Source organism: Rattus norvegicus, chromosome 8 (assembly GCF_021556685.1).
Source record: "Rattus norvegicus strain SHRSP/BbbUtx chromosome 8, alternate assembly SHRSP_T2T, whole genome shotgun sequence".
NCBI lineage: Eukaryota > Metazoa > Chordata > Mammalia > Rodentia > Muridae > Rattus > Rattus norvegicus.
In genome coordinates this window covers 121,445,032-121,470,445 of record NC_141541.1, presented here as the reverse complement: position 1 = coordinate 121,470,445, position 25,414 = coordinate 121,445,032, and the positions used below count along the sequence as shown (strand labels likewise).

Below are 25,414 nucleotides of genomic sequence, written 5' to 3'. Positions count from 1 at the left end.
CAGGATGATCTCATCATGAACTCCTGATTCTCCTCTCCCTACCTTTTTTAAAATACAAAGTACAGGAGAGATGACACCACAGTATAGAGCACTTGCTGCTCTCCCAGAGGATCCAGTTATTTCCAACACCCACAGGGTAACTCAAGTTTCAGGGACTCTGATGACCTTTTCTGACCTCTGTGGGCCACACACAAACATGGTGCGTACATATATAAGCAGGGAAAACACTTACATACATAAAAATAAACCTTACCAATGAAAACCCCAAAGTACAGGGCTAAAGAAGTAGCTCAGTGGTTGAGTACTCCCTGTTACGCACAAGGCTCTGAGGTGGAACCAGAACGCGAACATCCGTCACGCTTGCTCACAGGCCTACCCTCCCGCCCCACCCCTCTCTCAATAACGTCTGAGAGTCTTAGCCCCCTCTCTGCTGCTCTCAGGCCAACCACTCAAACACTGGGTGCGAAGCTGCACAAAGGCTTCCTTTAAACCCTGCCTCTTTCCCCTGCTCGTCAGAAAATGCTGCTCAGGGAAGAACCTCAACGTCCTACGGAACCGATGGCGGGCAGGGGTGCCAGGAGAGCCTTAGGGAGCCAACGGCTTCACATCCCAAGGGAACGTGGGGAGAGAGGGGAGGGGAACCCACACCCCTGGTGGTTCTTATTTCACCTGCTTCACACTGACCCCGCTCAACCAGAGACTCAGAGGCTGCTACCAACCTAGAGAGAACAACTCGGGGCAGTCCATCTTTAGACACTGAGGACCAGTGTGTCAGAGAGGACACGAGACTGTCATGTGAGTCACTGGAGGGAGTGCTCTACTCCTGTCCATTCTCACCTGTCAGAACCAGGTGTTCTCTGACCACCCGGACACAGGCCATCCTCATGCTCTCAGATGGCACAGCCTAAGCCCAGCAGGAGCCACCACTGTTCTGACACAGACGCCTCACTGGCATCAACCCTTTGCCAAGATTTAGAGCTAAGCACATGGCATTTTGTGTTGCAGGATATTTGATCACACTATGATTTTGTTATTTTCTGGAAAAATCTGTTTTTAGCTGTGGTGTGGCTCACCCTTAGCACACATCTTTAATTCATAGCTTTCTGTTTGAATATCATAAACAGGATTACATAAAGTCAACTATAGGTCAAGAGTTGGAGCAAATGACCAGTTCACAGGAAGTGAATACCAGATTATTAAGAAAAGACATAGGGCTGGAGAGATGGCTCAGCGGTTAAGAGCTCTGACTATTCTTCCAGAGGTCCTGAGTTCAATCCTCAGCACCCACATGGTGGCTACAACCATCTGTAATGGGATTTCCCTCTTCTGGTGTGTCTGAAGTCAGCTACAGTGTACTCATACACATAAAATAAATAAATCTTTAAAAAAAGAAAAAGGAACAGGGTTGGGGATTTGGCTCAGTGGTAGAGCGCTTGCCTAGGAAGCGCAAGGCCCTGGGTTCAGTCCCCAACTCTGAAAAAGAAAAAAAAGAAAAAGGTAAAAAAACATAGAGTAAGAGGGAGTCAAGAGGGGAAGAGAGACACACAGGAAGTAGAAGGGAGGGAAATTCAATTTGAAGAAGGTTTTGTAAGATGGTGTGAGTGAGAGAAGGGCATTCCTGGTAGGGCCTCAGCTGAAGAGGAAGGTCAGCTGGGTGCTTTCTCTGCCTCTCTGAGATAGCAGGCTTTCATCCCGTCAGCTGGCTCCTGGGTCTTCATTAGTAAAATTAAACAATTTGATATTTTGTTTAAAAAAACAGCACAACATAGTACCTCCATAATAATGAGATTGGTCCCGGGAATCTAAGGAAGCTCAAGTCCTTCTCATATAAAATCATGTATATTTGAGATAACCTAAACATGTCCTTAGTTATAACCAAATACTGTGGAGCACACGAGGACGCTATGAAAACCAAGTTACAAAATGTAACAGCTCTTCCTTCTCCTGCTGTTCTGGTTTTCACAGGCACCAGTAAAGACAACAACTAAACCAGTTAGGATGCTGTTCTTAGACACCTTCTATTCAAAGAAGAGATGTGAGAAACAGCTGTGTGAGTGAGAACAATGTCAATGTGTGCTTAGGATCTAAGTATAAACTGAGGTACACACAACCTGCAGAACACCAAATTGTCACCCCACCAAACAGTACAACCAAGCCTGACCTCAAGTGAGCACAGAGAGGAAAAACCTAAATGATATGTTAGCTAGTTTTCCTACTGTATGGCTTTAACGGCATACAAAACTTTCCTCCAATACCATTTACTCTGTCAGGCTAACCCGCTGTCTAACGTGAAGCTGCTTTCCCACTTGGGGAAAAACAACTGCATCATCTTTAGGAAGACAATCTATTCTTCACAAATGTGGCTGATAAGTACAGTCTAGGGAGATGCTATTTGATAAGACTATAAACACAACTTATCAACATTATAAAAAAGAAAGGAACCACAAATCAAATGCCAACTTATCAGTGGACACAGACACTAATCCCAAAGCTCCCTAAACCCATCTACTTCAGCAGACAAGATGACCACTGCACACACGTCCTGCCGCTTCTTCACAGACTGTCACTCAGGCTCGGCTCGGCACGCTGCAGTTTCCCGCCAACTGCCCCCAGCAAGATGAAATAATTACTCTGACTCTAAGAACATGATGTACACATGGGACATGCACGAAGACAAAAAGTTATCCCTTTAGAGTACAATTGCATTACAAAATCTTCACGACTCCAACGATTCAAAGAAGGTGCAGATCCAGGATAGAAGAGTCCGCTGCTACACCTTAGCTAAGTTTACAAGCTACAAAAACAATGCTTTTGAAATTAAAGGTGCAAACTTGGCTTGAAAACAAACTTTGTATCTAACATTTTACTAAGTCATCTCAGAAATGTTTAAGACCTGGAAAACTTAATTACGCTTACCTTTGCAGACGCTCAAAATCATACCACCGGAATTCTGGACTTCATCAAATTTGGCAAGTATCATTTCTAATCTGGGGATAAAGAATACATTGTTTTTACATAGAGATGAACAGAAACAACTTCCTTTACCACATCTCTTGGAAAAGATTCTTGGGCTTTGTCTTATTATTTATAGAAGTGACTCAAAAAGAAGACACAAAGCCTACGCGCCTCACTCATGAGAAGTCAAATACAGACCTTTCTATGTATGGATACCTTGACAAAACAGACACCTTTCATACAAAACAATTTCATCAAAATTATTTCTCCAAGCCCAGCAAAAAACTTTCTAGTTCCATCCTTGTAACAAATCCACTCAGACACAGTTCAAAAGCTTGCGCGACTGCTGCTCCAGAGATGAAAGGCCGGCCTGAGGGAAAGAAGGGACGAAGCACAGTGGTGCTGCTGGGGCAGGCGCTGGGGCTCTCCTGTACACCCGCCTCCCACAGCACCAAGTCCACTAACTTTCTCCATGCTTTCCGCACTTCAACTAATACTTAAAACAATAAAAATAAAAAACCCCACAAAACATACATTCTTTTTCTGTTTGTGCTGTTTTTTCGAGACACGGTTTCTCTGTGTAGTCCTGACTGTCCTGGACCTAACTCACTCTGTAGATCAGACTGGCCAAGACATCCCTCTGCCTCTGCCTCCTGAGTTCTGGGATAAAAGGTATGATCCACCACTGCCCAGAAAAACACATTTACTAGAAATAAAATGCATACTCATTACAGAATAAAATCGGGAACACAAACAGGGAGGGGAAAAAAACCAACACATAGATGTGTCCTTACATAGACTTTAAATCATCTCTAGAGTAGTACGAAAACATGCAGTATAAGCCTACACGTGACCACATGGTTGAGGTGACAATAACATACTCCACAATCTGCCCATGTTCAGAACAGAGGTGCTCATCGTAAGCACGATGGTACTTGATGTATGGTTGGCACAATCTGTGGCTATCGTGTCCACAAATGTGGAGCTACAGACATGGAGTCAAATATGCTGTCATCAAAAACATCTTAACTGAAAACAGAAAAAAATGTAACTAACTTCTTTATTCGGCATGTCTATTACAGACAATTTTAACTTTCATATTCAACTAGGCTTGCAATATTTACATCACAATCTCCAAGACAATCTTTGGGACTCTCACCAAGAAAAATAAATGCCAGATTCTAACCTCAAACTGCTGTTATTTACAGAGAGAAACAGAAGAGAGAGAAGTGGAACGGGGAACAACAACGCTCCTTTTCTGGAGGTAGCGAGAGCAATCTCGTCAAGCACAGCAGCAACCATACTTCCAAATGACCCACATGCAAACGTTGACTCCCTTCATTTATAAAAGGAACCGTGCCGAGAATTCAGTCTCCTGGAGCATTCACGCTCACACAGGTCTCCATGGGATAGCATGAAACCTTGCCATCACTGCTTTACTTTATCTAGTCTGCTTTTTCTTTAACTTTCTAACCTGCCATTCTATGGCTTATTCTCAAATTCATGATATATATTTGGGAGACGAAAGAGAACCATAGTTCCATGGGTTTTAACTGCCAAATGTTTACCTTTGGCTTACTTTTACATTTCTTTCATAATTTTATTTTCTAAAGCACTGGTGAAGTCTTCAGACATATTGTGCCATTTCTTACTTATAAAGTGAGCCTATAAAAATGGTGAGAATGCCAATACCAAAGAAATAACTAAATCTCTTTCATGGACAGCACTAACTGGACTTGCGGCTGTGGTTTTGGGAGGGAACGAGAGTGGGAGGGTGGAACTGGGAGGAATGGGAAGCAAGTGTGACTGGGGTGCTCTGTGTGAAGTTCCCAAATAACCAACAGAAATATTATGTAGGGGAAAATCGAAAAAAGAATGGAAGGAAAGGGAAGAGGAGAGGACAGGAGGGGAGGGATGGAAGGGTTTAGAGAGATGGTTCAGCAGTTAAGAACACTGGACATTCTTCCCCAGGGCCCTTGATTGATTCCTAGCACCAATATGGCACTCAGTCAGCTGTAACTTAGTCCCAGGGTATCTGATGTTGTTCTAGCCTTCACCAAGACTGCATGCACATGGTACAAAGACATACATGCAGACAAAACACTCACACATAAAAGAAAAAGAAAAATATATATTTTAGCTAAAAACCCCTTAGGAACTCCTTATAAACAATTTCTAAACCTTAACCTACTTCCAACCCCAACAGATCCAACAAGAACAGTTTTAATGTATCTGCAGAGGAAAGACACAGGTCACCTCATACACAACACAGTGCCTACCGTCCACGGGGTTGAACAGCCTTTAAAGTAGGTATGATGTGGGCATGAGATGCAAGGGAACACTACAAGCTGACTCCTTAGAACCAGTCCAGATGGGCCAAAGACAGAAAGGAAAGGATTTGGAAAAGCTTTCTGAAGACAAAGCAGAATAAGGCTGTGAGAAACGTGAGACTGCGTGAAGAGCTGGGCTCCCTCCGAAACACTAAAAGAAAAAAGACAAAAAGCCCGAGAGCAACTTTTCTAAATATTAGGAAAATGGGAACAAGAAATTTAAGACAAAAGCTCAGAATAAGCCTGGTGGGTGGGTGTAATCCTGCTTGAGAGGCAGAAAGCAGGAATAGGTGCTGTAGAAGGCAAGCTTAAGCCATCAGTGAGTTCAAAACCAATGTACGCAGAAGAACCTGTCTTCAATAACAACGAAGTTCAGAAGGGAAACAGGACTGGCATGGAATTAAAGCGAGGCAGTAAAGCACAGAGCAAGGGAGGGAAACAGAAGCAGCATCACTGAAGCAGCAGCGACTGAGACAGCTGGAGAGTAACAGCACCTCGAGAAGCCATGAGAGGGGAGGAGAAGCGGAAACCTCCAAAGCTGCACCCAGGCGAGGCTGGGAGAAGAGCAGAGCTTACTTTACACCTGCACCTTGCTGCAAGCCGCACTCTCCTCCTATGCTCTCCTAGTCTGTCCTTCATCTCCCTTCTTCCCAAGCACTCTTCTTCAGCAACCTTCACAGGAAACCTTGGTATTTATTTAAAAATACTTAATCTCCTATTCAAAACATTACTTTATAGCAAATACAAGCATGACATAAGCACAACATAGACTTCATTCAAGACTCCAATCCCCGTCTTAAGCTTCAAACACATATTTTAGAAAAATTTTTGAGACAGGGTTTCAGTGCGCAGCCATAGCTGGCCTGTCACTCCCTATATAGACCAGGTTGGCCTGAAACTAAAACTCCACTTGCCTCTGCCTTCTGCATGCTGAAATGAAAGTCAGAGTTATTCTTAACAGAGCATCTTTACATATATAATCTAAAGACAAGGGAATTTAAATAATTCTGTGTGAGGTGAGATTAGCAAATTAAATGGAAGAAAAACACAACAAAGACAGGGGTGTCCAAAAGAACACAGCACAATAGGAGCCCAGAGAAACTCGAGGGAGGTTCAAATTTACAGGCTAAGAAAGACAGACAGGGAAATGCAACTCTAACGTAAGTGTAGCCTAGGTTCCCAGGTAAGAAGGGTACATTAAAGTGAGGTGTTCAGAGCACATCTTCTTTAGGCGTTACTGAGACAGACTTCAAGTATCAGATACTTCATTGCTTTGAAGAGTGCCTTTCAAAGTTAGGGTGTGGCCGAGTAGTAGAATATGTGTGTTACAAGTGTGAGGCCTTGGGATTTATCACCAGTATCACAATAAAAGAAAATGAAATGTACAACTCAGTAGTTTACAAATAGTCCCTGAGTAGTACAACTATTATTACAACTTTTACATTTTTATCATCTCAGTGAACACCCACACACCATTAGCAGTAGCTGTTCCCCATTTTCTTACTTCTCCCCAATCTTGGCAATATTTAATCCACTTCCTATTGCTGTAGGTCATACATGATCTATGAGGTACATGTCACATTATTCAAATGGAATCACAGGATGTGGAGCTTTTATGACCGGGTTCCGAATATTCCGGTGCGGTGCATGGATATACTCCATTTGAATAACCACTCATTAGCTGAGAGATGTGTGGGCGACAGGTATTTCCATGGTTTGCTAACTATGATGAATGCAGTCAGAAACACTTACATAAGAGGTCTTTGTAGAGACGTGTTACCTATTCCTTGCTCATATAGCTATGAATACAACTGTTGGGTCATGTGATCGCTCTATGATTGACATTCTGAAAGTTATAAACTCCTTTCCCACGCACAGTAAACTTCCTGCTCCTCTGGCTGCTACTATATTCTTTCTGCCCCTCTTCAGCAGTGTTGCCTGAGCCTTAGGTTTAAGAGTCGCTTGGTAGATGTTTACCCACCGGGACTGGCTCCATAACTCTACATTGTGATTAGTTACAGTTTTCTGCAATGGACTCTCACTGTTACAAAAAGAAGTTGCTTTTTGAGGCCCCGGTGAGGACTGCATTCGTCTGTGAGTATAAGGACAGTTATTTGGAGTGTAGCTGGATTATGCTGGTTTAGTAAAGTGGAGGCTATAGGTTCTTTCTCCAAGACCCATGACTTCACTAGCTGTGAGAATTTAGCTAGGTTTCCAATACCAGGCACAATTTCCTCTTGTTGAGTGGGTCTTCAGTCCAATTAGAGAGCTGCTGGCTACTGCCAAGGTTTGCATGGCACTACTGAACCCTTAGGAATACTGTGTCCTTCTGCTCACTGTTGTGGTTCACAGACTTCAGAGCTGGGTAGGACTGTTGGTCAGTCTCTCAGGGAGGGAGCTTTCAGATGATCCCAGTGAAGGGTCCTTCTGGGCCTAGTGTCTCACTATGTGCTGTGTATTCAACAATAAGGACTTACTTTCCATCTCTAGGGGATAAAATAAGGGCAACAGCAATAACCTGGAATGTTTCGGAAGTCTCTTGGACAACCCTGGCCGATAATTCAAAGGAAGGTTTCCATGCCTGGTGTTGGGAGTTTTCATCATCTCTGAGACTTAAACTACACATGCATATTTATACAGATGGCACACAATACAGGCTTGTTTACGTAGGCTGTTAATACCCCACGCACATTTCTCCCGTTCAGAGCACTTGTAGCCTGCTGCTCCCTTCACTATTGCTCCACTCCTAGCCAAGCTCTCCTCTAACAATGGTACTCCAGGATATGTGTGCACACTTGAAAATTTGTAGTTAGGAACATATAATAAGAGAGAACATGTGATATTTGCCCTTCTGTGTCTGGGTTATCTCACTCAATATGATCTTTTAAAGTTCCATCTGTTTACCAGCAAAACTCCTAATTTTATATTTCCTTACAGCGAGTAGTATTCCATGGGGATATGAACCCTATTTAAAATCATCACCCATTTGTCAACTGAAAGACATTTCGGTTGTTCCGGTCTCTAACCACTGTGCACACAGCAGCAATGCACCTGGCTGAGCAGCTATGGGTGGAGTATGATGTCCAGTCCTGTGGGGCAAATGTTCAGGAGGGCTATAGCTGGGCAATACAAGATTTACTTTTAACTTTCTGAGAAGTCTCTTCACTGATTTCACACTGGCTGCCCCAATTTGCAATCCCACCACCAACGAATAAGATTTCCCTTTACCGCCACCTCCTTCCTCAGCCCTGCCAGCCTCTGTGGGAGGACGGTCCATCAATCTGACTGGAGTAAGATAAAAGCTCACTGGTTCTGATTTGCACTGACCTAGTAACTAAGGCCAATAAACACTGAGATCCCTTAGGCTTTGTTTTCTTCTGTTCAGGTAGAAGGCGCCATCCTTCAATGGGTCATTGTTTGCTTGCTTTCAGTCACTGCTTTTCAGTTCTTTATATACTCTGGATACTAATATACTGTCAGATTTATAATTGGCAATGCTTCTCTATCATTCTGTGAGCTCCTTCTTCACCCAATTAATCGTTTTGGTTTTTTGATTTTTGTTTTATTATTTATGTTATGTATATGAGTACACTGTCACTGTCTCAGACACAGCAGAAGAGGGCATCAGATCTCATTACAGATGGTTGTGAGCCACCATGTGGTTGCTGGGAATTGAACTCAGGACCTCTGGAAGAGCACTCAGTGCTCTCAACCACTGAGCCATCTCTTCAGGCCCAATTAATTGGGTGTTTGTTTGTTTGTTTGTTTGTTTGTTTTTTAAGCTGCACAGAAGTGTTTTATTTTTGTGAAGTCCCACTTGTCAACTGTTGGTCTTAATTTGGGGCAAATGGGATCCAGTCCAGAAGACCTGTCCTGCACCTATATCTTATTGGTACTGCCTGTGTTTTCTTCTAGCAGGTTTAGAGTTTCAGATTTCACATTTCGGTCTTTGATCCATTTGGAGCTAGTCTTTTTACAAGGGGGTGGATATAGGTCGAACTCCATTGTCCTGCAGGTCTCCAAGCATCAGCTATTGAAGATGCTTTCCTTTTCAGTTTCTGGTTTTGGGATCCTTATCGAGTATTAAATGCCTGAAGCTGCAGGCACTCCTGTGTGGCTCTCTGATTCTGCGGCACTGTTAAGCTGCCTGGTTTTGTACCAGCACCAGGTTATTTGTGTTAGTTTGGCTCTCGTGCATGTTTAGATCTGGAGTGGTAAGCCCTCCAGCAGTAGTTATTTTTTGTTTGTTTGTTTCCTCAGGATTATTTTGGCAATCCAGGGTATTTTGTGGTTCCATATGAATTTTAGAATATCTTTTTCTATTTTTGTAAAAATTGAGATGGGTATTTTACTGGAGTTGCACTGATTCTATAAATAGCTTTTGGTAAATAGCTCTTTTCACAGTATTAATTCTACCAATTCATGAACATGGGATGCCTTTCCATCTTCTACTGTCTCTCTCTATGTCTTTCTTCAGAGGTCTAAAGTTTTCACCTTGGAGGTCTTCACTCCCTTGGTTACTGTGACTAGGACTATGTCCAAAATCTTTTTCTCTGTGATTGCTGTTGGTATAAAAGATCATTAAAGTATACAAAAAGCTACTGATTTGTGTAAGCGCTTCTGTATGCTGCAACATTGAGAAATTTGTTTATCACTGATAGATCAAATTATTAACATTTCTCTTTTGGAGCATATGATTTGGTTTCAAGTGTTTAAAAACTATCTAGCAATTTCTAAGTGTTTTATCACTTTAGCTCCTCTGATTTTACTTTTTTTTTAAATTACTCTTGAGTATGCTATGAGGGGATGAAATGCTGCATGTGGACATTTGAAATGCACCGAAAGCACCTCTTGTTGTTCTGCGTGGTCTTGCACAGAGGATATGCATCAATGACCAATAAAGTAAGAGGTTATTTCTTGACTCTCAGCTATGTTTTAGTGAGCCGTGAGTAGCACTGTATACTGCTGAACTAGTACACTGCTATCAGCACACATCTCCTGAGAACATCTCAAGGAAAACATCTCTAAATTATTTTAAAGCTATGATTTAATTATTCTTCAGTTGCTTGAAATAAAGAATGGCTTTACTACAAATTTGAATATAAACAAAATGTAACTTTAGACTTAGAGAGTTCTATCCAGAGAGCAGCAAAATTAAAGTTAGAATGGAGCCATCACAACAATGAGTCGTTAGCATAAAGCTAGTTCTTAACATTAAATATTAAAATAGAAAAAGAAAAACTGGCATAGTGAAAGAGGAAAAGGAGGGTAAATAAAAATAAGTTAGATTTTAGCCTGTTGAAGGTTATAACCTTTTTATGTTTCCAGTAGCTTAAAGATTAAAAACACTATTAATAAAACAAGTTCGGGGCTGGAGAGATAGCTCAGTGGTTAAGAGCACTGGCCGCTCTTCCAGAGGATTCTACACCCACATAGCAGCTCAGAACTATCTGTAACTGTCCAGTTCTAGGGTATCTGACACCCTCCCACCATGCACATAAAATTATTAACCTTTCCTGCATCTATACCCTGTTGGTACTGCCTGTGTTTTCTTCTAGCAGGTTTAGTGTTTCAGATTTCACATTTAAAAGTTTAAAATGCCAAAAAAAAAAAAAAGAAAGAAAGAAAGGAAGGAAGGAAGGAAGGAAAGGAAAGATTCTGCACACAGAAGAAGCATAGCACCAGCAGCCACTGTGTACTTGTGTGTGGCACACGAAGCTCACACCAAGGTCATTTGACTGTGACTACATGCAATCATGCAAGTAAAGCTTCATCAGGAGGAATCACAGCACAGTCCGTCATGCTGGGCACGGTGGCACATGACTGGAATCCCAGCACCCAGCAGGCTGAAGCAGAAGGATTACATGAGCTCCAGCTGCATGAGGAATGGTTTCAAACAAGAGCCCAGAATTTTCCCTCCATTCATTTAGCAAATGAGTAAGAACGACACTGAGATAAAAAATGCCATGCAAACAGAACTACCCCGTGAATTGCTTGTACAATTACTGAGTAGACTAAGTCACTCCACCCCTGGAAATACGTATTTATTGATGAATTACTTAGAATAAGTAAGAAATGTCATCTCTTAGATGCCTATCTAAGGTGAATGAACAGTACTTTGGTGTATATATACACAACAGGAGTTTACACAGGTATAAAGAAAAAATTGTGACAGTTACATGAACATGGATGGAACTGAAAGCCAAGTACCGTATGTTCTCTCATATGCAGATCCTAGATTTAAAATTTTACAAATATGCCTCTGTGTGTGTATGTGTGTGTGTGTGTGTGTGTGTGTGTGTGTGTATTTAAAATGTATGTAGAAGTCAGGAAACTAGTAAGATGACCATGAGGCAGGATCTTAAGGCCATGGAAGTGGGCAACAGATTATAAACAAGAAAGCAAAGGGGGAGGGGACCACCTAGGGAGAGAATGGAACCACTAGACATGAGCAGGAGCATGCTGAGGGGCTGTGAGGAATAGAAATGATTATAAGTGAAGAATAATGACACAGATATGAAAAACCATAATAAAATTTCTTACTTTGTATGCTATCCTAAAAATTTAACAAACAACAGAAAAGACCCAGTGAGATGGTTCACTGGGTAAAAGGCTACCCAGCCTGGTCACTTCAGCTCCATCCCTAGAAATCATATGTGATGGCAAGAAGACAGTCCTACACACTCTCCATACAAATAATGCTTGGCCCACACTCACACATGAATCATTTTTTAAATTAACAAAAAAGCCATGCACATAAAAAACAAACAAAAAGCCCCCACTGTCAGGAAAAGTTCCAGTCACAGAGCATAAGATAAATGGGGCCTTACGTGGTTAAGGACGCTTTTATCTACAACACAGACAGACTGTCCCAAGCCCTATTTCTGAGGACACATTAGGGATTGGCCAGACAACCTATTAGCACTTAAGAGTGCTTACTCTCTTCCAGACTACTACCTGGCTTCGGCTGTTAGCACTACTTGATTAGGATAACTTACGACTGTCTGTAACTCCGGTTCCATGGTATAGGCACAGCACATGGATATATTCACATATATAAAAATAAAAATAATCTAAGAAAACGGATAATCAAGACTAACAAACAGGGGTTGGGGATTTAGCTCAGTGGTAGAGCACTTGCCTAGCAAGTGCAAGGCCCTGGGTTCAGTCCCCAGCTCCGAAAAAAAGAAAAGAAAAAAAAATAATAAAAAAGACTAACAAACAGACAGGAGACTTGAAAAGAATATTTCTTTAGAAAATAAATTTTACTCTCATGGGAGTACACACCTGTCAGCCTAGCACTCAGGAGACTGGGAGCATTTGGGTATATATGTTTATATTTGTTTATATATTATGTCTATATATTATGTCTGATATATTATATAGAAACACTCCAAAGGCAACCTGATCCATATATAAGAAACCCTTGTGTCAAAAAACTAGCCCCTGCCACACTCCAAAATAAACATTTTAAAAAGAGCCAAATGGCAAAAAAATATGAATACTTCTCTTTACTAGAAACCAGAAAAATGTATATTACGTCCAAAACGAAGCCACCATATATTACCAGCAGAAACTGAGCGTTAGTAATAAGACTCACAATAGCAACTACTGGTGAAAGCGCAGATAACTGACAGCCACAAACGATGTAAGTAGAAAATAAATGGCTTCAATCAGCTCTAGGGAAAATATGTCAGTAGCCATTAAGACGATTTGCAACAACCACAAGTCACTTTGCCCAGCCCATCTCTGCACTTAAAATGCCCAACTGACCTTAGTTTTAACTCCACATACTTGAAACCTCATCAGAGTGCATGTTTAGAGGTAGAAAGATAGCTTAGTGGCCTGCCCTTAGATTGTAGGTGTGGCCGCTGTGTCACATGTACATCAGGAGGTGGCAGAGGAGAGAGGCTATGTCTACACTCAGTGTTCAGACCTATGACCATTCCAATAATTAGATTAATTTTAAAAAGGAGCCTGAGACAACGACAATCAGTCCTGTGCCATGGGGCTGGGCAGGGAGCTAGCCTGAGACGACTATCAGTCAGGAAGGCCCACACTGCCTCCCAATACGAGGAACAAGCTGGAAAGTAGAAGAATCCACCTAGGACCAACGGATCAGGTCACAAATGACCCTCACAAGGGACAACTAGGGCCAGCTGGGCCAAGATAACCAATGGCCTGGAGTGGGGGAGGGAGGAATCATGCCCAAGATGACCCCTGCCTGGTACCATAATGCACAAACAAGGCATAGCACTCCTGAGACCATTCCTGAGATGAGCCCAGACACTTAGAGACCCTGGGTGCCACTAAAAGGAGCAAGTAAGTGGTAGAGAAAGAGAAACAGAGGCTCTGGGTACAATGAAGAGAGCCAAAACTAAGAGACTTGAGGGTAGTAAGGAACAGCCTGATGTAAGTAGCCATTGATACCAACTGGGACCATAGTGGGGTCTTGGCCTGTGCTGCCACTGGGGGCCACTTCTGGATACATGGCCCTGCAATTGTAGGGGTCTGTTACCATCAAAGGCCAGATAGCAGTTCCTGTTCTGGGCTGCCACTTGGGGGCAAGTTAATGACTGAGAGCTGTGTAGAACTGAACCTACCCCTTACTTGGGCATCATGGGAGAGGTAGCCCCTCGGGCATGGGAACAGAATGCTGATCCTACCCCTTGCCAGCTACAGTACTGAGAGTGGGACCTGCACACTGCGGGAATGGTAAGGGGGCTGGCCCCAAAAATATGAACACTAGAGTGGGCACTGTGTGCCAACCCCTACAAACCCTTGCCACCTGCGGCAGGAAGGAGAGCTGGCTCTAAGGTCATCAGAGAGGAAGAGTTGGCCCTGCCCCTCACCCAGGCAGCACAATAGAGCTGACCTTGGATTGAGGGGGTTGCGAGTGAGCCAGCCCCAGGGTGAGAGTATTGAAGAGCTGACCCCTGCCTCTTGTCTGCCGAGTGGTGGTGTGGATTAAAGAGTGATGGCCTCCCCACCTCCCTCAACCCTCACCATCTATGGTAGGAAGGAGAGCTGGCCACAGGGTCAGGAGAGTGGGAGAATTGGCCCTGGTTGTGGGGCTGGTGATAAGCCCACCCTTGAGGGTGTGAGCTGACTCGCTAAGATACCTCTCAGGCCCAGACCCAGGACTTTGAATTGGCCTACCCAACATCTACCCTATCAGTGCACTGTTGAAGAGCATGAAGGGGACGTCCTACAGACCCAAAGCTCTAGGATGCCCATGACACAGGGCGGCAACAACAGAATTCACAGGAGTCCCAGTGAGGGTCCAGGATTGAGAGTAGAAGTCAGAGAGAGGCCTGTGCCAGAACAAGCCAGTGCAATGAACACTTGCAAGCAAAGTGTGGACAAAAGGGTGAACTGTGGGACACCCTGTGACACACTACAGCTGCCACACTGAGATTTTTTTTTTCCTTTGTTGTAGGGAGGTTGAAGAGTAGAGGTTGGATATGAGGGAAAGGGGGAGATCAGTGGGATCAGAGAGCATTGTGTAAAATTCACAAAGAACCAATAAAAAGTTAAAAAAACAAACAAACAAACGCCTAGTGGAGAAAAAGGTGACTGTAAGATGGCCTGAAGCCTCTCCCAACATGAGTGTCACTCAAAACCAAATAAAATGGAAATAAAAAGTATAAACTCTTAAAGAAAAAAAAGAACACCTACCAAAAGTCTACAACTAACACCATTCTTTTTTATTCTTTTCTTTTGAGCCAGGGTCTCACCTGCCTTAAACTGACAGAGATCTGCCTACCTCAGCCTTCCACGTGCTGGGTTAAAGACATGCAGTATCACCTGCAAGTAACCTCAATCTTAATGTTAAGAAACTAGAATGTTCTAAGATCAGAACAAGGCAAGAATGTACCCCATTCTACTCTTTCTCAACAGCATGCAGGAAAGCCTAGAAAATGAAGACAAGGAAGGGAATTGAAAATGGACAGGCTGGGAAAAATACAGCTGTCTCTGCAGGTGGTGAGACTGCCTACGGAGAAGCCCTAGTTCACACACACCCTACCCTGAGAATATTAAGCACTTACACGGCAGAGCTGAAGGAGGCCTGAAGCTCCATGAGCACCAAGTGCCTGGTACTGGTGTAGTTCTGTGTCTACAGATCAGTTCCAGGAAGCTTGGGATTCTAACTGAACAGGCTGTGGATCCCTACCTCACCAGGAACTCTCTATGCAGGCCTCACTGGCCTCGGAGTCACAGACATCTGCCCGCCTCTGCCTCTGCCTCTGCCTCTGTGTCCCACATGCTGGGATACACCACCACACCTAGTTATAATATTTACCTTAATAAAGTAAAAAAATACACAACTTTAAAAGTCTGTAGCAAAAAATAAATTTAGGAAGACTTACCTAGCAGGGGGAATGTCTCTTTTACACAAATCAATCCTCAGCTTCTCTCCTACGTGTCTATAAATCTCCACTACAGCAGATACTGCAGCATTTCTCACCTGTCAAAGAATCCAAGACATTTTAAAGAAATCCAGATGTGACATATACTTCATTTTAAGGTAACAATAAACTAGAAGGCCCAACCTGACACTCTAAGCTGGGTTTAATGTCTTTTCAGTCCCTGAGTAAATTATAATATCACACCTTATTAATGGAAAACCAAAGCCAAGGCCTGTCAGGAAAGCCCTAAAAAACCCATTGAAAAGGGTTAAGACCTCAGTGGCAGAGCACTTACCCCACAAGCATGATACCTTGGGGTCAATCCCTACTATCATCAGGAAAAAAGAAAGAAAAGTCAGGATGTGGTTAATAGAAATCTGTGAATAAAAGCTACCAATTGGGATTTTAAAAAGTAATTGTATTAACCTAAAGTACAGTTAATTAATTTTCTTGAAACAAAACTATCTTCCAAGGATATGAATTGAACTTTAAAAAAAACCAAAAACTTTTACATCACTATTTCTAAAATAGTCAAAAGATAGGGAAAAAAAACAAAAAAATTTTTTAAAAAATCCTATTCTTAAATGACTATATACACAAAATGTGATGCCTGTGTGTTAATGAAAACTATTCAACCTTAGAAAAAGAGGGGAACTCTGACACATTTTGCAGCATGGATACCTTGTGGTGGTCATCATACTAAATGGGACCAGTCTGACTTTCGTCCACCAGGTCCATGGCGTAGTCAAACTATGATGAAGAAGGGTAGTTACCAGCAACTAGGGAAGAGGACTGGGAAATTGTCTCATGGATACAGAGTCTGAGTGCTGAGGAAGTAACATTTTGCATGTAGATGGTGATATAGTTGCAAAACAAGAAAAACGTATTTAACACCATTGAAGTGTACTCTTAAAAATAGTTGCAATGAGGGGCTGGAGAGATGGCTCAGCAGTTAAGAGCACTGACTGCTCTTTCAGAGGTCCTGAGTTCAAATCCCAGCAACCACATGGTGGCTCACAACCATCTGTAATGGGATCTGATGCCCTCTTCTGCTGTGTGTGAAGACAGTAACAGTGTATTCACATAAATAAAATAAATCTTTTAAAAAAAAGTTGTAATGGTAAATTCTAAATTCTAAGTAAGAGAGAGAAAAAAAAAAAGAATGGAGTCTAAAGAGAACAATCTGAAAAATAAGACTTACTCTTTAGAAAAACCCACTGTCAGATAACAGCTCAGAGTCAGATGTGCTAGCGCATACCCACAGCCCTGGTTTCCCGCGAGACTCACTAAGGTGGGGAAAAAATCAACTGCGTTCAAGAGCTTGAAGCCAGGGTGGTCAGGAAAAGGAGAAGCTTGGTCTATAAATAAAAAGCCATTGAAGAGAGAAACTATAGACTGTTGAGGGGCAGCGAGGACTTTTAAGAAGGAAGGATCTTACTGTTGTCACCTAAATGCCCTTGCTAGTTTACAGGTAACTATAGAAATATTACAGTGACTTTTAGGGGAAGACTGAGGCTGTGCAGACCTCAGCCTCCTCACCAAAGCACAGACACATCGAGGAAAGAGATGCGCTGTGGACACAGAGGCCTTCCCTAATTAGACAGGCCATCAACAGCTGCAACCACTCCTGTATACGCACATTCAAGCACACAGGCCACTAACAGTCTAGCCTCACAGTTCACCTAAGACTGGACTATAGAAGGAACTAGAAGTCTCTGAGTCTGCCAAACTCAAGAACTAACCATTCAGTTCCTTCCGTCTTTACTATGAGCCCAAGTACTGACAAGCAACTTATGGTCCTTTCAAAACAAACAACTCCTGGTAGAAAAGGGAAGAGGGAGGGAGAGGGAGAGGGGGGAAAAAGAGGCCAGGAGTTCTCGATACTTGGGAGGGGTAGAGCAGGAAGATAACGTGAGCCCAGTGGATTCTGAGCAAAACAGCCAGACATTCATTTAATTTAAAAAAAAAAAAAAGGCAAAACTTTCACTATCTTTCTTCTCTCTCTTCAATGTTATGTCCTAAGATAAGAGCACAAGAAAGGGCTGCCCCCTCCCCACCCTCAAAAAAGACCAGTCAATGCTTGAAGGTAAGTCATTTTTACCTGACTGTTAGAATCTCCAAATAAGACACACAAATGCGGCACCAACTTGCTGATGACCAGTGGTTGAGTCCCAAACCTAAATATAATTTAAGGGAGAAAAATATTAGTTTCATCTAAATATTGAACAAAATATCCTGATGTTATCTTCTGTTTCTTCTACCTTTTCTGCTTTGTTTTTAAAGACAGGGTTTCTCTGTGTAGCCCTGGCTTTCCTGGAACTTACTCTGTAGACCAGGCTGGCCTCCAAGTCAGAGACCCACCTGCCTCTACCTCATAGTGGGATTGAAGGTGTTGGACACCGACCAGCCTTTCTTCTTATCTCTATGCGGGAAGCATGGACACAGACTGTTAAGGAAAGATGAGAAGTGAGCAGCGTGATGGTAAGCAGCACAAAGTAGACCTGGGCAGCCCTAGCTAGGGTTACTACTGCAACCATCATTCACACAGGCTGGGAAGCTGAGGCAGGAACCTGTAGGCGGGAACTAACGCAACACCATGGAGGGTCTTGCTTACTGGCTTACGACCAGGGCTTGCTCAGCCTGCTTTCTTATAGATCCCAGGACCAACAGCCAGGGATGGCGCCACCCACAATGGGCCGGGCCTCGCCTATCAATCACTAATTAGAAAACCGCCTTACGGCCAGAACGGATGGAAATATTTTCCCAACTGAAGTTCCCTCCTTTCTGATAACTATGGCTTGTGTCAAACTGACATAAACTAATCAGGACAACTGGGCAAAATTCTCAACAGCAGTTTGACCACCCTGACAGTTTATCAATTACTTGAGAAAACCTGAGTTGAGTCTCATCATACAGTGAGATGACGTAAGGTAACAGATATTTGTGTTTACTAATATTCCAAAGTCTAGGTTGAGTGCAAAGGACAGAAGTGCTAACACTCAGAAGGTGTGCTGACTAAAGGTCTTGACTAGCACTTGCTAGCAGGAAGGACCCAGAGCAGTAAAAGAAGTCGTCTTGCCCCAGGAAAAGGCAAAGGGGTATGCATTACCTAACATACCTCACAGCCTGGAAAACTCTTCTAGAATGGAAACAGAAGCCTCTGCTTACACTCCTGCCTCCTTCTTAGTTCTGTGACACCTGCACTGTCAGGACTCCGCCCACTACTACTCAGAGAGACTCTGTAAACCTCTAGCAGTCACCCACAGTGCTCCACACAGCCTAGGGTCAACTGACAAAAGGGGTGTGGGGAAATGGCTTTAACATGTGACACGGCACTGAGTTCAAAAGTTCTGAAGCAGATCCTAACAGAAAAAGGATCCAAAGTTATCAACATTATGACGTATATAAACATCGATTGTGGATGGCTAAGTAAAAAAATGATAAATTCAAAAATTAACATGAAAAAATCTTATACATACAAAAGTAGCACTAAAGTTTTTATTTTTGTTTGGGAAATCAATTAATAACTACTTAAAATTTATTTTCTCTCTCCCATCACCCTGTGAAAACCCTTGAGAAACGACTAAGAGAAAGGCGGCCATTTCTGTAACCACAGGACTCACATATTCAAGGTTTCAATAAGACACAGGCACACGCCTTCACGAGATCGAAAGTTCTTGTGCTTGAAGCCAGAGGCCAGCTGCTCCCAGATGTACTATTAAGAAAGCAAGTAGACATGCATGGGAAAAAGTTAGGAAATGCACGAGACAAATATAACTTTTCCTAACCTTACAATCAAGTCATCAGGAATCAGATGTGCTCCATATGTGGGACATTTTGCAAATTTTGGAATATTTACATAATAACAGTAAGAAACCTTATTGCTAAGAAACAACCCAAAATGTAAGGTTCATGTCTGTTTCATACTTACTTTATACATATAACCTGAGCATAATTTATATAATATTCTTAGTGCAGCTAAATTCTGACTGTAGCCAGCCATGGGGATCAGGTGTGCAATTTTCCACCTACAGTGTTAATGCTATATCAATGGATGAAACTTTTAGATTTTCAGATCAACTCCCATTTACAAAGTCTGGCTTACTTTGTTGTTGTTGTTGTTGTTGTTCCTGCTGTTTGGGGGGGGGGGCTGCTCGCTTGACAGCTGAACCACAATTCTGAGTTTTATACATACTTTCCACTTGAAGTTTCAATGACTGTAAGAAACACCGTGTCCCATATGTAGCATGTAAGCAGTTCTAAGAACATGGGCTGCATTGATGCTAAGAACACTGCAATTATAGGCACAGTGGTCTGGGAAGCACTCAATAGAGATGAACTCCCTACAACAGACTGCCACATGGAGCAACTGCAAACATTTTATAATTAAAGCTTTTCTCTTTTTAATACCAGACATAAGTACAGAAATATCTGGAACAGGTCGTTTTATGACTACCTAGTCTGTGGGGAGAGGAAAAATGAGCTTACACCAAAAATGCAAAACAACTGTTCAGGAATAGTGTAGCAAGGATTTCAACTCTAGCTTCCTAAACATAGTAAACTGTCCCATAAATTGTCACTTCATATTTAGAAAGCCAACTTAACATACCAAATCCACATTCTCATCCTCCACCCCCAACCATGTGTGTATGTGAAATATTCAAAAACATAATCTGAAAATTGATTTTTTTTAAAGATTTATTTATTTATTATATGTAAGTACACTGTAGCTGTCTTCAGACACACCAGAAGAGGACATCAGATCTCATTACAGATGGTTGTGAGTCACCATGTGGATGCTGAGATTTGAACTCAGGACCTCTGGAAGAGCAATCAGTGCTCTTAACCACTGAGCCATCTCTCCAACCTGAAAATTGATTTTTAAAATCTTTTTTAAGGGGTTGGGGATTTAGCTCAGTGGTAGAGCGCTTGCCTAGGAAGTGCAAGGCCCTGGGTTCGGTCCCCAGCTCCGAAAAAAAAGAACCAAAAAAAAAAAAAAAAACTTTTTTAAAAGTGCTTACTATTTGCGTGTCTGTGCTTCTGCACTTACATGAGATGTATATGTTTGCATGACTGTAGATATGTGAGTAGAGGTCCAAGGACAACTTTTAGGAGTCTGGTTTCTCCTTCCACCATGAATTCTGGGGACCAAACTCTGAACTCGGGTCATCAGGTTTGGGAAATTTAAAACTGTTAGCTTTGGCTGGGTATATAGCTCAATGACAAAACATTTACCACTGAGATCTACAAGGCCCTGGGTTCTGTTGCTACCACCACCAAATAAACATACATACATACATACATACATACATACATACATACATACATCTTACTTAGAATAACCTGTGTCAGGTAACTCAACTCTGGAACCCTTTTTTATAAAAATGCTTACATCTATGTCTAAAGATTAATATACACAGATGTTACCTGAGCAACAATTTAAAATGTAAATCAGTAAAGGCTATCCACAAAGCCTTTTTAAAGGGTATTGCTATGAAGCATTAAACCCCTTTGAATTGGCTTCCCTTTATAACTCAGTGCTCATGGCACACTAACTATATGCGACATTATACTTAACACGTCACATTGTATCACTGTGCATATTATACTTATGAGCATTAAGCTACCCTCTCAACGTGGTATACATGTCAGCTTATTATATTCTCCTTCAAAACATTTCCATGCTCTGGTTTGGATGTGGTTTTCTGCACAAGTGCTTCTGTGTCAGAGGCCTGGTCCTCAGTGTTAGGACGGAAAGACCTGGGGACTGGAGAGATGGCTCCATGGTGAAGGGCAATTGCTGCTCTTGCAGAGGATATGAGTTCAGTTCCCAGCACCCACACAACTACCTCTATAACTCCAATTCTGATTTTTACAAGTACCTACATACACATGGTATACATATTTATGCACACAAACATACATATAAAATATTTTTAATAGAAGTACCTTTAAGCAACAGGACATAGTAGCCAGAGTGGTGGTATTTGCCTTTAATCCCAGCTCATGAGAGCCAGAGGCAGGTGGTCCTCTAAGATTTTGAGGCCAGCCAGATCTACAGAGAGTTACAGGAGAGCCAAGGCTACACAGAGAAATGTTATCTCCAAAAACAAACAAACAAACAAGCCACTATCTTGGCTCTTAGTTTCTCAAAAACATGAAGAAGCCATTCCTGCCAACATGGTTCCACCTTCCATGAGCTGTGCCCACAAAACTATGACCTCCAAAGCCATGAGGTAACTACATTTTTTGTTACAAGTACAGCCTCAGACATTTTGTAACAGCATAAAACAGATCAATACATAACTAGTATATGCCCATGAACATATGTGTGGGGGTGAATGTGTGTGCAAGTACATATGTATGTGTACATTTAGAAGGCAGAGGATGACCTTGTGTGTTGTTCTTCTGGTCACTAGATTCTCACTGGCCTAGAACATGCCAAAGCTGGCTAAGCCAGATTACTGGCTTCTGAGCAAGCCCCAGCCCAAGGATCTGCCTGTCTTTGCCTCCCTATCACTGGGGATGACAAATACATGCCACCAAGCCTAACTTTAAAAGAGAAGAAAGCAAAGAAACAGGCCTCTAGAGAGCAAGCTTAGGTTTTCTTACTGACAGCAATGCATCCAATGTAATTACTACATTCCTTAAGCAAGAATTATTTCTACTATATTACAAAAACCACAAGTTGTCATAAACTATGCTTTACATAATCGATAACTGCCTATTAAAATAAAAAAATATTCTTGCTCCTGAAAGAGCTGCAGAAATTAACATAATATTCAGTAGTTTTCAAAATAACAACTTTGGTATTTTATAATGTACAGGTAAGAGAAACCAGAAAATGTTGACACAACTACAACCAGCACACTGACAAATCACTCGAGTCTTTTGGTTCTGTAAAAACAGTAAGTAACTGAAAAAAAGAAAAGGTAAGTGGAAAAATGGCACTTTATCTTAAATTTGAATTTCTTTAAAACCTTAGCAACAATCCAGTATTTAAAATTCTACTATTTCCACCCCTGATGATTTATTAGTTTGCTAGGGCAGCCATCAATCTACTTAGAACGCTCATTCAAATGTAAGCCTACCATAGGCGGTGCTGCCTCATCCATCAGCTTCAGGGTCAGATTCTGAGCTTCTTCTCGAACTTTGTCTTTGGCATCTCCCATTCTGTCTATTAAAGCTGTGGTAACTAATGGGGAAAGAGTAAGTATTTGAAAATCAACTCCATCGCAAACCATATTTCACAAAACAATAAATAGCAACTATTTCAATAAATAATTATAAGAAGAAATTACGCTAAGTCCCTTAGTTATAAGTTCAAGTGAAAATAATGAACAAATTTCAATGTAATAAGTACAATCATATTCACTTAGGACACTGCTCAAAGCCAGGACAACTCTGTATGTGGTCAAGATCCAAAGACAGGCAAGTAAATGCTTTTGTCGAGGTTAACGCAAGGGAGAGCTCTGGGAGAGTAAAGGGCATCCTCAGGAAGGATGGACAGGGGCAGTCCAAGAACATGGCAGGCTTGAGTTTCTGCACCCAGTCATACTCAAGGATCAGTTTTATAGTTAGACTTTAAATTGTATATTATACATTCTTCTTGTAGGACATATTTCCAATCTGACAAACAGAAACAAAAACATAGATGTAAGCCTGCGTGTAAGAAGGAGAAATGAACATGTTTGGAGGATGTATCTATCTAGTTTACTACAGAAGGTGTAACCAAGGGGAAGCCTTCAAGCCAGGTATGGAAGTACAAGCTTTAATCCCAGCACTGGGAGGCTCAGTCAGCAGGACTGAGAGCTCCAGGCCAGCCTGGATTATATAAAGAGAACCAGTCACAATAAAACAAAAAGCGGCCCTCACAATTAAAATCATAAACATAGGGCTGAAGAGGTGGCTTAGTGGTTAGGAGCACTGGCTACTCTTCCAGAGGAGCTGGGTTTGCTCCCCAACACTCACATGGCCGCTCACAACCACTCCTAATCCTAGCGCCAAGAGATCCCATGTCTTCTTGCAGCCTCCATGGCATGACAGACACACATGCAGGCAAAACTTCCACCCATAAAATACGATAGTCTATAAATCATATACATACTGCTCATGGCTAGGAATATGGCTCAGTGGTAGAGTGTTAGCCAGTGGGTTCTAACCCAGCATCTTTCTCATTTTGTTTAGATGTATTATTAGTAAGAATCATTCAATATCTATATGGCTAGCTATTATGGAAATCTGCTTCTTCTAAATCACAGAACATCATCATAATAATAATAATAATAATAATAATAATAATAATAATAATAATGTATCCCACTTAATCCTTACAACACTATTAGACTAAACTACTATTAGGGAGTACAATCAGAATTTGAGTAAATACATAGTTTTTTTTTTTTTAAAGATTTATTTATTATATATGAGTACACTGTAGCTGTCTTCAGACACACCGAAAGAGGGCATCAGATCTTATTACAGATGGTTGTGAGCCACCATGTGGTTGCTGGGACTTGAACTCAGGACCTCTGGAAGAGCAGTTGGTGCTCTTAACCACTGAGCCATCTCTCCAGCCCCAAATACATAGTTTTTAATAAGGTAATTGGAATAGTGTGTGTGAGTGTGAGTGTGTGTGAGTGTGTGTGAAAGTGTGTGTGTGTGTGAGAGTGTGCATGTGAGAGTGTGCGTGTGAGTGTGTGAGAGTGTGTTTGAGTGTGAGGGTGTATGTGAGTGTGTGTATGAGAGTGTGTGTGTGTGAGTGTGAGTATGAGAGTGTGTGTGAGTGTGTGTATGTGAGAGTGTGTGTATGAGAGTGTGTGTGTGTATGTGAGAGTGTGAGAGTGTATGTGAGTGTGTGTATGAGAGAGTGTGTGTGTGTATATGAGTGTGTGTGAGAGTGTGTGAGAGTGTGTGTGTGAGTGTGTATGTGAGAGTGTGTGAGTGTGAGAGTGTGTGTGTGTGTATGTGTGTGTGAGAGTGTGTGTATGTGAGAGTGTGTGAGTGTGAGAGTGTGTGTGAGTGTGTGTGTATGTGTGTGTGAGAGTGTGTGTATGTGAGAGTGTGTGAGTGTGAGAGTGTGTGTGTGTGTGTGTGTGTGTGTGTGTGAGAGAGAGTGTGTATGTGTTGTGTTGGCATCCATATAACAGTAACAAGGTAAGAAAATACTCTGTTCCTGAGAGGTAAAACTTAATTTCAAAAGGAAACTCAAAAGTTGGACTAAACAGGTGTTCATTTTAATACCACGAAGTATTTTAGGCCACACTTAAAATGTGGTGGTTTATACCTGGGATCTCAGTACTTGAGATTGGAGAGGTGGAGGCAAGATGATGAAATTCAAGGCAGCCCAGGCTTCCAGACAAGGCTGGGATCAATACAGTAAGGCTCTGTCTCAAAATTAACAGAAAACTTTAGAGCCAGTTTTAATGGCTCGTGCCTACAGCCCTGCAGTCAGGAGACTGAGGCACAAAAACAGCCATGAGAGTCAAGACAGTCTGGGTGATATAGGAAGGCACCCACACTATATGCGCAGATCTGTTCACGGATGTGAACATCTGTGAATCATCAGTAACAACAGTGAACTCTCTGTATCTTTCCTAGAGACCCAGGGAAGAGACTTCCATTTTGTAAGCCCAGAGGATGTAAACAAGTATGTTGATTTACCACAGAATGCACTGAGAGGTAAAATACAGAAAACTGAAGTATGGGTGTTAGTAGTTT

The 25,414-nt window shown here is 42.0% G+C and overlaps 1 protein-coding gene and 1 pseudogene across 29 annotated transcripts in view; one reads left to right on the top strand and one right to left on the bottom strand.

The window, feature by feature from the left end:
- Clasp2 (cytoplasmic linker associated protein 2) overlaps positions 1 to 25,414 on the bottom strand; it is a 181,493-nt gene that overhangs the window by 130,956 nt on the left and 25,123 nt on the right. For all 29 annotated transcript variants that reach the window (XM_087560097.1, XM_087560099.1, XM_087560105.1 and 26 more), the window contains exons 3-7: positions 22,786 to 22,889; positions 19,318 to 19,409; positions 17,796 to 17,871; positions 15,656 to 15,753; positions 2,917 to 2,987 (exon numbers count right to left, since the gene is read on the bottom strand). In XM_087560097.1, coding sequence (XP_087416223.1) covers positions 2,917 to 2,987; positions 15,656 to 15,753; positions 17,796 to 17,871; positions 19,318 to 19,409; positions 22,786 to 22,889 — 441 coding nt within the window. The remainder of the gene's footprint in view (positions 1 to 2,916; positions 2,988 to 15,655; positions 15,754 to 17,795; positions 17,872 to 19,317; positions 19,410 to 22,785; positions 22,890 to 25,414) is intronic.
- Positions 13,130 to 13,252, top strand: LOC120094511 (small nucleolar RNA SNORA17; annotated as a pseudogene).